Source organism: Aphidius gifuensis, linkage group LG2 (assembly GCF_014905175.1).
Source record: "Aphidius gifuensis isolate YNYX2018 linkage group LG2, ASM1490517v1, whole genome shotgun sequence".
In the NCBI taxonomy this organism is placed as follows: domain Eukaryota; kingdom Metazoa; phylum Arthropoda; class Insecta; order Hymenoptera; family Braconidae; genus Aphidius; species Aphidius gifuensis.
In genome coordinates, this window is record NC_057789.1 from 1,335,974 (window position 1) to 1,351,278 (window position 15,305).

A 15,305-nucleotide genomic window follows, 5' to 3' on the forward strand; every position below is an offset into this window, starting at 1 on the left:
AATCAAGGATTACAACATTACAATATACCATCAGTGTCATCGTCATCCAGAAGAAACACATATGCCTTTGTCAAAAATCCAAGGGCCATTCTTAATAATCAAAAAAAATACAGAAATCCAAAGTAAGATTCATTTTATTTATTAAATTTATTATTTTTTTTTTATTAAAATATTTTTTTATTGTCATGTGTTGATAAAGACAAGTTGTCATGTTGAATTATTTATAACAAATATGTATTTAACTATAAGAAAAAAAATATTAATATACATACAAATCGATTTTAGTCTAGAAAAAATCAATAATTACTCTGTTAGCTTGTTGAAATAAATTTTCTTCTTTTTTGCTTGACCTGAGAATTTTAATAGAAAAGGCAAATGACCGGACGCATGGTGATAGACATCTTGCCTATTTTTATAAATTTTTTTTACATTTTATTAGAACTACTAATATTTAATAATTTATCAAAAAAACTTGATAGAAAAAACAAATGTTTGAAAGTATATCAAGGCTTTAAAAATAATTAATTAATTATAATAAAAAAAAATTGTCAATGAAATGAATATAGTTGACAATATCATGGTCATGAAAATGAGGAAAAAAAAAATCCACATATTAATTTAGCCTGAATGTTGATATGTTATTAAGGAATATCAAATTGACATGCGCAAAAGGGTAAAAAGAGGGTGAATTTCGTCTGGTCAGTGGTCGTATTGAGTTGGCCAGTGGCTACTTTTATATATAGATATAAAAAAAACATTGTTTAATATTGTTAAACATTTGTTGAAATATATGATGTAGCTGATGTAGGTTGAAATAATATTCAGTAGTCCATGTCGAGCTGTTGGTAGTTGGACATGTTGAAAATTTCGAAAAATAAATTGTTCGATTTGTACAAGTGTAATATAAATTAGTAAATTAATTAATTAAAAATATTAACAAAATTATTTTAACATTATTATAATGATTATTCAATTTGTAATTATTGAAAAAAAATATAGCTCAAAGTCTTTTTTGATTGGTCAAGGATACACGTGAGTTTGTTAATAATTTAATGAACTTTTTTGATAATTCGATATCAATCAATTTTAAATATACACAACTAGAACTCATTCTCATTAAATTTTTATACAAAAAATTTCATTATTTTTTCTAATTTACTTTGAGCTTTTATTTTTCTTAAATTTTATTTTTGTCGAATTGTTATTTAGAGCTTTATTAATTTAAAAAATTGTTATCGAAATTTAATAAATTCTTGGAATTTTTATTTTTATTTTTTAGCCTTAGTTTACTTGTGATTAGACTATCGTTTATTTTTTTTTTTTATCATAATTTTCTTGGCTAGTGTATATTTAGAGTGTACTTAAGACGATAAAAAAAAATTTCAGGTTTAAAAAATACTTATCGTGTTTTGCGGTCAACAACAAGTCACGCAATAAGACAGATTTTTCCCTATGATAATTTTAAAAAAATAAAAAATCTATATATTTTTTTATTCAACTGTCAAAATGATGTATATTTTTCATTTACATAACAATCGAAAATGTATATTTAATTATTAAAATACATAAAATATTTTTTTCGTCAAGTGAAAATTATTATTAATTAAATAAAAAAAATGCCAACTGGAGTATCAAATTTGGCACAATTTAATAATGCCGGTGAAAAATATAAACCAGCATTTAAAATAATAAATCGTGATAATTTACAAACAACTCTTCCAATAATTCACTTTAACCAAATGAATAGTGATGATATCAACAATGATATCAACAATGAAATTAATAACAATATAACAAAAATAAATAATAAAAAAAATTTAAATAAAAAAAAATGTATAAGTCGATCAAACGATCATCTTGTATTAGCAAGTCTTCAAAATAACCAAAAAACCCCAATTCAAAATAATGGTAAAAAAAAAATTAAATCAAAAAGTCATGATAATTTAATAAACATTGATGCTGATAATAAAAAAAAATTAGGTAAAAAATTAATGAACATTTCAACTGAAAATTTTAATGATGTTTTAAATGCAAAATTACGTAAAATACAAGAACAAGAAGAAAATGAAATGGCTAAAAAAATTAATAAAAAAATAATAAATAATAATAATACAAATAATAATAATAATATTAATATGAAAAAGCCATTTATAACAACTGTGAAAAGTGGTGAATTTTTAATGCCACCACCAGAAGTTGCAGCGTTATTAGGAATGACACCGACTGGTGCATGGATTGGAAATACATATTTAAATAATATTGATAATTCATCAGGTATTAATACAAATAATAATAATAATAGTAGTTTACATATTAATAATGATATAATTGTTCCAAAATTAAAACATCGTTCATTAATAACAATTGGTAAACGTCCTGAAATACGACATAGTAGTCACAATGCAAGATGTCCAGCAGCATTAAAAGCAACAATTGATTTTAGTATTAATCATCAAAATAATAATAATAATAATTATGTTAATTCAATTACTGCTAAAAGTTTGGCACAAGAGGAACGTCTTAAACATTTATCTGACAACAAATTCGACAAGAACGAAACGTAAGTTTCATATGAGAAATTTTGTTTTTTTTTTTTTCATCGATTTTGTAGCTTGAATATGAATATTATGGTTAATAATATTTCAACAAAAATTTATTAGTTAGTCAATTTTGAAGTAGAAAATTTATTAAAAAATATATATTAATTATTTAATTACAATATTTAATTTATGATGAAAATTATTGGATGTTTATTTTTATTAGCTTAAACTTAGCATCAAATTAGCTATTAAAATGAAATGTTCTGGTTAATAGATTCACTATGTAAGAATATATATATTATAATTAACGGGATTGTGTCAACACTGCAAGTGGTTAAGTTGGTAAAGCGCTCAGTACTTGAGGGCATCATTATAATCTCGAGTCCGAGTGTAGGCTGGTTGACTTTTACAACTTTGAGGATCAAAAGATTTCAAACTCTAGAGACATTTTTAATTGCTGGGTTAAATGCTAAGCGAATACCTCCTTGCATATAACGAGTTGCGTCGAAGTCGTCACTTGTTCTATGCCAGGATGTATTGGCTCCCAAATGCTCGATACCTTTTTTTTATTTTTACAAAATACTCGAATTCTTTATTCATTAATTTCCACTTGCCATCAGAAATTTTGAATATTTTTATAGTTATTTATTTTCTTGAAATGTCTCAATCCACTCCAAATCATTAAAATTGTTTATTTATTTTATTTATTTATTAAATCTTATTAATAAAATAATTATAATATATTTTTGATAAATTTGTCATTTATTTATTTTTAACTTATTGGCAGTGGATATTTTTGTTGTCAGTTGTTGTTATATTTTTTACGGAGTAATTTTTGTTTAAAATATTTATTCATCAAATTATTATATTAAACTTGAATAAAAATAATTTAATCTTATTTTAAATGTTCATTTAATATAAATACTAATAATTGATTTATTTTTGTTGAAATAATATTGCAACTACAATATTTAATTGTAATAATTATTTTTTTTCAACGTTCGTTTGTAAAATTATTGTTTTAAAAATTGTCAAGGTTGTGTTAATTGTTCAAATGTATAGATTATCATGTTAAATATTTTGAATCAAAAATGTAATTTGTTTGATTGATGAATTGGCAAATGAATACAAAATTATTTTAGTGGATTCAATCGGAAGAAAAGAGCATTGCCAAATAGGTTGGAACCAATCAAAGGCCCAAAACCCATCATTGATTTCGGGTAAAATTTATAGTGTGATTATTTAAATCAAAATTTGTGAATGTCCGTTTGAAAAAATAAAAAATATATATATATTCATTGACTATTGTATTTTGTATATGAGATAAATAATTCAACATGACCAACAAACATTGACACAAATTAACACATAAAATATTAAACACAAAATCTATGTATATTCAAATATAAATTTAGCTAATTATATTTATCAAATTATCAAAATAGAAATGACATTTAATCTATAATTAAAATTTCTACATTGCAGTGATCATCATTCACTTCCATTTGGTAATATTATGTATGACAAACGAGTCATTCGTGGCAGTACATATGCATCCAGTCAATTATTAGTAAGTTTTTAATTTTTTAAATGATTAATTTAACATCCAATCTATCAACAAATTAAATTATTTCATTGATTAATACCTCGTAATTAATTTCGAAAGAAAAAAAAAAAACATTGAGATAAAATAAACTCAAAATTAAATTTTAAAAAAATTCTAAAACTGGTGAAAAATAAATTCAAAAATTATAATAAAATTATTAAACAATTTATAATTTATCTATTTTTAATAAAGATAATAAAAAAATATTTTAAAATTTAAATGGGAAGTTTAACGAGTATTCATCAATACGATAATCAAAAAATAAAATATTAAAAAAATTTACAAGTCTTCCCAATGTTTCCCTGTCTCAAATTTCTATTAAAAAAAAAAAATATAATTAAAAATTGAATGAAGATGATAATTAAATTCCTATAAATATGATAAATAAATTTCAGAATGATGGTGAACAATCACAAGCGGCAAAATACGCTGAAATGAGAAGAAAAGGATTGTTGAAAAAAAAAAATCAGCTACAAACAACAAGATCAATGATGCTGCGAATAAAATCTCCACCACCAGTTGCGGGACGTAAACATGAACCGGTTCAAACTGAGCTCTATTTAGAGGAGGTAATTTTAATAAAAAAATTATAAAAAAATCTACAAATTATTTTTACTAATAATGAACTTAAATCTCAATGCAAAAAAAAGTTAAATGGAGAAAAAAAAAATGTTTTTATGTAATTTTAGTTGTTTGATAAACCAAGTGAATCAGAAGTTGGTACACAAACAGATTATTTTTTGGATAGACCATCAACACCACCATATTGTCCTGGTAAAATTGGCACAGATGTAGAAACCCAAATTGATCCTGGTGATGTATGTCAGTCAATTTTATTTTACATAATAATTAATGATTTTTTTCTTTTAAATTATTGTTGAATTTGTAATTTTGTTTTTTAAAAAATTATTAGCTCTTTGATTACGATACTGAGGTTCAACCGATCCTTGAGGTACTCGTTGGAAAGACGATTGAACAGGCACTCATCGAAGTTCTTGAAGAAGAGGAACTTGCTGCTCTGCGTGAACAGCAAAGAAGATTCCTCGAATTGCGCGCTGCTGAGAAAGTTGAACATCAAAGACTCGAACAGCAAGATAGACGAATTAGAGAAGAAAAAGTAAGTAGAAAAAAAATATATTGTTTATTGAAAAAAAAATCATAATGGTAATTGTTTATATTTTAAATTTAAGAATCAACGATTAAAACAACATGAAGAAGCTGTTAAAATTCAACAAGAAACAGAAGAACGTGTTGCTGCTGCTGTATTATTAACTGGTTACATCGCTGAATTATTACCAACGGCAATTGAAAATTTAAAATTATCTGGTTATTTAATTGACGATATTAAACCAGATATTCAAGATAATTTTATGCCATGGTTAACAAATGAGGTGAAAAAAGAAATTGGAAATACCATTGAAAGCAGAGAAATACTGATGGGTTAGTTGAAATATTAACAAAAGATATAGATAAGAATTTTTTTTCTGCAAAAAATACATGTTAAAAGTAACAAGAAGAATAGATTCTATTGTTTAAAAAAGGGAATAACACGTCAATACAATTTGTAAAGGACTGACGATCTGTCGCGACAGTAAAATTTTAAAAAATCATCATTCTTTATATGTGTAAAATAATAAAAAAATAAACACCATTGACGTGAAGAGATTTTTTCTATTTTACACATATTACATGCACAGTAGGTAACACCGGGTTAAACAATCAGCACATAGGATTTAAAACCACAAATATACACACTCATGTTTGGTTCAGGCTTGACAGAGAAATTTTTTTTTTTTTTTTTTTCTTTTTTCTTTTTTCTTTATTTTCTACCAGATACTTTACAAAGAAAAGCTAAAATCTCTTTCAAATTAACAATACAATTTTACAAGTTAAAATCATCAAAAAAAAAAAATATATTTTTTTTTTTTTTCTTTTTCTTTTATTTTATTTATTTACTTTATTTTTTGACAAAAACATAAGCAAACATCTTTTATATTTGAAAATGAATTCTTCAAATTTAGCTTACAAGGTTTTTACAAGTAAAAACGAAAATAATGTAATTTTTCTTTGATGTATTTATTCTTTGTAGATATTGTCACTGAAGTTCTTGAAAATCGTGCCAAGACCTACCATAAAATTGGCATTGAAAATGAGTCAAATTACGTCAGTAGTGAAAATATTGCAACACAAGAATTCGAAGAAGAAAGTGGTGGTATACGTGACCGAGATTTTCATGATTATAAAACACCAAATTTATTAAATAATTAACAAAATAAAAAACAAACTAAATGAATTTAAATATTGGAAAAAAATTGATAAATAAATAAATAAATGATTTGATGAAAAATAAAAAAGATAAATGAGTTTTATATTTTATTAATTTTCTTTTTTTAGTTTGGAAGGAAGGGGGTGGTGTTTTTTTTTTTGGAGGGAATATTTGAATGGTGTACACAGCTGCGAGACAAATCCATCTATTTTATTTGTATATATTTTCAATATTGCACCGACAGCTAGTGCATCCCCCCTAGCTTCTGCAAGAATGTTTTAATGCGTGTTGGGCCACCCGATATATTCACCCGGTGGTTTATCCAAACAGCAAATATCACCCACAGAAAAATACAAAAAAAATACATCAATTAAATGACCATTATATATTGATTTTTACAATTCAATTATTTATTTTTTTTTATTTAATTTTGTCTTATTTATTTTGTAATTATTTATGAAATTTTATTTTGATTTTAATTGTCGAAATAATTTATTTTTAGATGATAATTTTATTTGTAAATTATAAATTAATAATTAATTAATATAATAATAATTTAATAATAATATTTTATTATTAATAATATTTTATTTTATAATAATAATATTTTAATTAATAATAATTAATTAAAATAATTTAATGAAAATTATTTTCGTTTTTACAATTAAATTTTATTTTCAAGTTTTTTAATTTTCCAGGGAAAAAATATTGGTATAGATATTTTTTAAAATAGAGACAAGCTTTTAAACTTTATTTTTCTGTAATAAATAATCATGTTGATTTAAGAAAAATTAGCCCTTTCTTTTTTTTTTTTTTGAATCAGGTTGCGACAGGTTTTATAAAGTGACAAATTAACTGGCAACAGCTGTAAGTATTGCCCAATTTATGAGAATCCTCTGAACTAGAAAAAATAAAATCTCACGTACTTGCAATAACCGGATACTAAAAGTCTCACCAGCTAAAATTAACTGTGAGAATAAATGTTTTTAAAATTCCTCAGGATTAGTTTAATAAAAAATTATAACTCTATCTAAAATTAAATAATTAAAAAAAAAATAAAAAAATAACTACATATCAATTGGAAATTAATTTAACAAATTAAAAAATTAATTAAATAATTAAAAAATTTAACAATAAAATTGATAATTTAAATTGATGACTTAAAAATTTTCAAACGAAAAAATTAATATTTTTTTTTTTGGACTTTATTCTTGGAAATAAAAAAAATCTATTGATAAATTCTTTAAAAAAATTAATGAATTCCAATAAGACATTGTTTGTCTTTTGTATTTATTTATTCGAAAGAAAAAAAAAGGGAAAATTTTAAAGAGAAAAATAATGCTAACTAATTTTTGTATCAAACTAGCTATATGGAAATAAAATATTCTGGTTAATAGATTAACTATATGTAAGAATATATATCATTATTAACGGAATTGTATCAACACTGCAAGTGGTCAAGTTGATAAAGAACTTGGTGTATGGTCAATAATGTCCTGAGATCGAGTCCAATTGTGGAATTTGTTTTCGAATAGCTCTCGTAGACATCAATGACTTCTGAATACTTGGTTATCTTGATGCTTACTTTAGCATTTCAAGCGAAATACCTCCTGACATAGAACGAGTTGCGTTGAAGTCGTCGCTTGTTCTACGTCAGGATGTATTGGCTCCAAATGCTCAATACCTTTTTTTTGTTTTTACGAAATACTCCAATTTTTTATTTATTAATTTCCACTTGCCAGCAGATATTTTGAATATTTCTATAGTTATTTATTTTTCTGCCAACAATTGAAATGTCTCAATCCACTCCAAATCATGAAATTTGTTTATTTATTTTATTTATTAAATTTATTATTAAATATTGTTAATAAAATAATTATAATATATTTTTGATAAATTTGTCATTTATTTATTTTTAAATAATTGGCAGTGGATATTTTTGTTGTCAGATATTTTTTTGTTCGTTATATTTTAACAGAGTAATTTTTGTTTGAAATATTTATTCATCAAATTATTATATAAAAATTGCGAATAAAAATAATTTAATCTTATTTTAAATGATTATTCATTTATTATATTTATACTAATTAATAAATTTTTGTTGAAATAATATTACAACCACAATATTTAATTGTAATAATTATTTTTTTTCAACGTTCGTTTGTAAAATTATTGTTTTAAAAATTGTCAAGGTTGTGTTAATTGTTTAAATGTATAGATTACCATGTTAAATATTTTGAATCAAAAATGTAAAAATAACTATTATTTAACAAATGAAAAAATTAATTAAATAATTAAAAAATTTAACAATATAATTGATAACTTAAATTAATAACTCAAAAATTTTTAAATGAAAAAATTAATATTATTTTTTTTTGAACTTTATTCTTGAAAATAAAAAAAACTATTGATAAATTCTTAAAAAAAATTAATGAATTCCAATAAGACATTCTTTGTCTTTTGTATTTATTTATTTGAAAGAAAAAAAAAGGGAAAATTTTAAAGAGAAAAATAATGCTATCGCTAAGGAATGTTTGACATTGGCGACTTGTTGTCGCGCTTATGTTGGAGATCGCCACATGGATACCATTGTGGTAACAGTTGTAACAAAAAATTTAAACTATCGACACTTTGAATGACCCAAAAAAATATTGTATATATATTTTATAACAATTGTTTTTCACGCTTATTTTTTCATGAATATAGTTTCTTCATTTTTACTAAATCCAACAGACAATATATTTTCAAGGCTTGTCTGTCAAAATTTTAATTGTCAATCATTGGGCCTTTAAACTTGAAATATATTTATTTTCATGTTTTATTTTATAACTTTCGTTTATTTTTTTTTTTTTCTTTGATTCTTTTATTTTATTTTATTTTTTTCTTCTTTTTTCGTACTAAAAATTCGATAGACCCCTTGCAAAGTTTGGAATTTCTTTGATGACCAGCGACTATTTCGAAAACCAAGTTTAGAATACTAATATTTTCACTTTTCTTTTTTTTTTTTTCCACATGAAAAATCATGCTTAAAAATAAATTAAAATTTGAAAATATTTTTTTTTTTTAGAATTAAATGACAAGTTCCAAAAAAAAATTAAATCCTGCCAAAATTAAATGATAAAAATAGCTAAAAATAAATTTTCTTTCAACTTTTAAATAAATCTAAATTTTACAAACAAGATACAAAAGAAAAAAAAAAAAAACGAGATGAAGATAAAAATTGTAGAAAAAAAAAAAAATGATAACCACACAGAGAGACAAACCTGTCCGATCCAATCAGGATTAGATAAATCATAATAGGATGAGGTTACATGGTGAATTGATATCGGGTTTTAAAAAGCCACCCCCAACCCCTCGAACAATTTGTGGTATGCCCTGCAATATATAATTTTTTTTTTTTTTTTATTTTCACCCCTTCTTATTTTAATTCTTGTCCAGCAGGCACACAAGAGGAGCATATTGTATTGGATTAAATTAAGCAATGTATGAACAAATTTCATCTACACATACACAAAATCATAGATAATATATATCAATAGAAAACTTGTGTGCCAAGTGAATCGTGTACATGTATTTTTTTTAAGCAAGAAAAAAAACCAGAGCAACAAATAAAATGAGCTCTCCCTATTTAAAAATGTAACTTGGGGATCATCAATGAAATAAAAAAAAAAAAAATAAAAGGGGGTTGTATTATTTTGTCATGTGACCTGTATCACCTGCTTCTCTACACGTGATTTTTTTTATATTTTTTTATTTCATTTAAAAATTATTTTTTTAATTCATCAGGACAACAAATAATTTTGAAAATTTTAATTTTTAAAAATATTTCTAGCGCTGTTTTAAGTGAGGAAAAAAAAGGTTTATTATTGTTGTTATTATGTGAGGAAATAAGAGAGTTGAATAGATATTTTATAAATTTTTTTTCTACATTTTTTCTAGTTTATTTTTGAGGGGTTTATATAAGTGAATGATTGACTCTTAAAATCATGTAAACACCCAACTAATGGTTAAATACGTTTGTATCGTTAAAATTGTATTTCAAATGTCGCCACGTGTCGTATTACAGGGTAAATATAAGAGCAATATGTTTAGGCACGTGACCATCGAGATTCGAGTGGCAATCATCTGCCAAAGTCAAAAAATATTGAAATAAAATTATTGAGAAATTTGGATTTTATTAGGTAATTTTATTTACAACTAAACAGAAAAAAAAGTAAATAGATAAATGAATAAATAAATAAACAAACGTATTAATAAATAAATAAAAATAATTTTTTAAAAATTATAAATAATTTAAAAAATAATCCTAATTATCCAAAAGTAAGTTTTATTTTTTTTTTTTGTAAATTTTTATTTATTATTTAAAAAATTAATAAAAAAATTAATAAAACATGAGACAAGAATATAATACAAGTCTTAGTCATATATATATAAAAAAACCATTAGCTATCATCCGAAAACTTTTGACACTTGCAGAACCATAACGAATTGGCTTCAAACCAAAAATAAAAAAAAATAAAAAAAAAAAAAATTCAGTAGGGACTGTATTGAAGTATCAAAATATAAAAAGAGAAAATAGAAAATATGTTGATGATATTGTAGACATTATTATATACTTGTCTCTTTTTATTTATGTTAAATATATAAAATAAAAAGCATAATTCAGTAGCATCCTGTGCATAACAGTCAGCTTGTAAAGATACATCCATATTAATAAATAAATACAATGATATATAGGGGGAAATGATACAAATATCAACAACAAAGAAATTCGTCTTGGTCTTGGTTCAAAAATATAATATAGACCCATAAATGTTATATTCAAGTCATTGGCTTGCAATTTTTAATAATTCACCCTTCGTATTAAACAATATATTATTTATAAAAATTTTAACAATAAACAATTATTACAAAATTTTTCAAAATGAATTTTTCAAATAAATTTTTTAAAATAAAATTTTTATCATTTTTAAATCTATAAATGAGTAATTTATTTTTTTAAAAATTATTTAGTCGTTTATTGACATCTTAATTAATCAATTAATCAATTTATTTATTAATTTATTTATTTATTTATCAATTTATTAAATTATTTAAAATCCCTACATTAATCTTTGAATTTTTTTTTTTTATTAAAAGACAATAAATTATTTAAACAATAAAAAAAAATGTACATACATTTTGCCTTTTTACATTTAAAAAAAGTTCTTTATTTTAAAATAACAATAATAACAATAACAATAACAATAACAATAACAATTATTATTATTATTATTATACAAATGTTTATAAAAATTTTTTTTTTTTAATTTTTAAATTTAACTGGTAATTTATTACACAATAAATTTATAATAAATAAAATATTAAAATATTAATAATGTTAATGACAATACATGTAAAATAATAATTAATAATAATAATAATATTTATAATTTAATTTAATTATATAATATTTTAATAAAAATAAAAAAAAAATTGAAATAAATAAAATAATATGAGGATGGCATTGAGCTAGTGTACAGAGTTGATGTACGTAGAGAGATGTGATGTTAGATGAGGGGTTGATGCACATATCCCCATTGACGATAATACGTTGATGATAATCGTGATATTAATATCGCATTGGGAAATGCGCACATGCGTGCAAGGCCTTACCAATGAAATTCGCTATGGTGGAACACTTGCTTCTCGCGGTTTATATATATTATTATATTATTATTTTCAATACATCCTGATTTTTTGGTTGCTGGGTTATATTTTGGGGTGTGGGTCACAAAAATACAAGGGAGTAGATCAGGGTAGACACATCATAACAACAACAACAACGTTATTTAAGTGTGAGGGAGGATATAAAGACCAAAAATCATGCAGCCGGTGATGAAACAAACCCCCTCCTATATTATTTTTTTTTTTTTTTTTTTTTTGGACCTTTAACACCCCAATGTATACATCATATATGGTTTTTTTTTTTTTTTTATTTTTTTTGGCAAAATAGAAACACCAACAAAGTGCATAAATATATAAAATTTCACCTTGTGCACGTGTGTCAATTTATTTATTATTAATTTATTCAATTATGATTATTTAAAATAATAAAAATTTAATTTAGATTTAAAATAATATTGGCAGTTAATTGGCAATTTAAAAAAATTTAATTTGATAATTTAATTAAGTTAACAAATTGATTTTTAAATTTTAAATAAAATTTAAAAAATTAACGAAAAATTAAAAATAACATTGATTTATAAATTTTTGATAAAAATTAACAATTGAATAAACAATTTAAAATTAATTTACTTCAATTTTATTGATTATTTTTTTATTTAAACTTTAAATTTACTTTTTTATCTTGATAAATTTTTTGATCTAAATGTGGTTTTTTTTTTTTCATTTTTTTTTTATAAAATCAAACATAATGCACCACAGGATAGGGCTATTATTTTTTTATTTAACAATATTTAATTTTTGCTGATGATGCATTGGCATAAAAAAAAAAAAAAAAAAATATACATAGATGTGATAAGAAAAACAGCATGCTGAGATGAGTGACCGTACATTGAAAACACTTGTGTCACATTAATACTTGATACATACAAAAAATAAAAAAAGAGAGAAGAGTAAAAATATAAAGGGGATCATAGAAAAATATATATATGTATCGAGAGAAAATGAATAAGATGAAAAAAAAAAAAAAAAATGAGGAAGCCTTGATCGGTGTGGTTGAGAGGGTGACGACGTGTGAACACTTGTGTTTTCCCTGGTCTTTGTAGTTGACGACGACGACGACACACCAGGCATTCTATATCCCCTGGATTATTATATGACTCACAATAAAATAGGTATACATGTACCAAATTAAAAAAATTATATACTAAGAAATTTTAAATTTAAATACTATTTTAAAAAATTAATTTAAAAAACTTGTAAAAATTGATTCGAAAAATTTAAAAAACCAATTTTTGTTTTCTCATTGTTTTTGTAAAAATTAAATTAAATATTAAAAAATTTTTTAACACAAAATTTGCTATTTATACTAGTCTATTGAAAGATGAATAAAAATAATTTTTAAATGTCAAATGCACATGTGCAGGCGGCTAAAACCACCCACTAAATCAGTCACGATTAAATCACATAATTTTTCTATGCAATTATTATTATTTGTAAATTATTTGATTCACAATATATTGATGATTTTATCAGGTTACTTATCATACAGCTAAAATGTTAAAGATCAGATAAAAAGAAAAAAAAAAAATGTTTATTTTTTATTTGTTAATGCATTAAAATAGGGAATAAGAATGAAGCACTTAATTTGGTAATCAAGCGTTGATTCAAATCCACCTTTTTGATGCATTTAGCTTTTTAGATGGTCCAGCACACTGTGGATTGGTTTATATATGGCTAAATGTTAAATTTACCCTATAGATATATACACACTCAATGGGACACGCATTGGTTTGCAGCTGAGCCAAACAATGTCCTTTCACATGAAGCTTTTACAGCCCCATCAGTGAAAAACCATCAAATAATATCACCAACAATTTATATCGACTTGAATTTTTTATAAATATACATATATTTTTTTTTTTTTCTATTTTTCTTAAAAGCTTTATAAAATATTTCCAAGCTTTTTTTCGTTGAAAAAAAAATTTCTAAATTCTATATAATTACAAACAAGATATTCAAAAATTTTTTAAACAGAAAAAAAAAAATAAAAGAATTTTTTAAATTTTTTAAAAACATTTTCTTATTAAAAAAGAAAAAAAATTCTATTTCTTTTTTTTTTTTTTTTTTTTTCTCAACAGGTATCAAGGGGCTTGTAAGACATAGGTGTCTTGTAAGAAAAAAAAAAAAAAAAAATGTAAAATATCTTTAACAAAAAGAAATTTCTTATGAAAAATTAAGAAATAAAGAAAAAAAAAAAAAGCAAGTAATAGTTTCGATGTTTTTAAAAATAATAATTTTTATTGAAGAGTCAAGGTCAAGGAAAAAAAATATCATTGTTGCAAGCAAACAAGTACGTCTCGCCATTATTGTAATTTACACATGCAGAGGCGTCAACATTTTTGGCGCCAGACAGAGTCATTAAATGCCAAAAAAAAGAAAAAAAATAAATAGAAAATTTCAAAAATCTTTAAAAATCATTTTTTTTTTTTTTTAAATTTAAATAATAATAATGAGTCATCAGGGGGCATGACCACGACCTTAATCCGTCTAGACAAGCCAATTGAATTTTCAAAAAAATAAAAAAATTTCTACTCGTTTAAATAGTAAAAAATAAATAAAAATAGGTAGAGTGTAACGAAGGGTACCATTGAATTTAATAGATTAATTACACCTTGCAGAGGGTGGATAAGGGGGGGATAGATAAAATAGTGGGAGAGATAAATAGAGAAGCTAGTGATGGTCCTGTCTAGTTCCCGCCTACCTAGACACTTACCCTGTCGTGGTCATGATTTTTATGGCTCCAGCATCACCATGAACACCATAACACTTTGACGATTGGATAGAATACACTGAAGGGAAACCAAAGCCAACCCAGAGGAAACCAAAGGGAACCAAAGGGAGTCAAAGGGAACCAAAGGAAGTCAAAGGGAAACCATAGTTAGTCATTGAAAATCAAAGGGGGTAGAAATATATAGACAAAGATAATAAAATTTTCATTCCAAGTATAAAATAAAAAAGAAAAAAAAACAATTGATTTAAAGAAGGAAGGGATATATTTTGTAAAAATATCAACCACTGACTAGTCACCAGTGTTCCCCACCAACTTTTTTCCAAAAAATCCCTTATCGTTTATGGTATTTCTTTTTTTTTTTTTTTTTTTTTGAAGCCTTCACCCTCTGGTTATTTAAGGCACGTGTTCACTCATGTTCATGTTAGTTTAATATCT

The 15,305-nt window shown here is 23.5% G+C and overlaps 1 protein-coding gene across 2 annotated transcripts; it reads left to right on the forward strand.

Moving 5' to 3' along the window:
* Nucleotides 1-766: 766 nt before the first annotated feature.
* Nucleotides 767-6,500, forward strand: LOC122848191 (bromodomain-containing protein DDB_G0280777). Of its 2 annotated transcripts, XM_044146093.1 has the most exons (8): nt 767-1,032; nt 1,387-2,560; nt 4,026-4,110; nt 4,542-4,715; nt 4,836-4,964; nt 5,060-5,263; nt 5,337-5,586; nt 6,236-6,500. In XM_044146093.1, the coding sequence occupies exons 2-8, from the start codon at nt 1,617-1,619 to the stop codon at nt 6,412-6,414; spliced, it is 1,965 nt and encodes a 654-aa protein (XP_044002028.1). In that variant the 5' UTR covers nt 767-1,032; nt 1,387-1,616; the 3' UTR covers nt 6,415-6,500. The 2 variants fall into 2 exon arrangements, with proteins under 2 accessions (XP_044002028.1, XP_044002030.1); XM_044146095.1 differs by lacking the exon at nt 767-1,032 and having other exon boundaries at nt 1,381-2,560.
* The last annotated feature ends 8,805 nt before the right edge of the window (nt 6,501-15,305 follow it).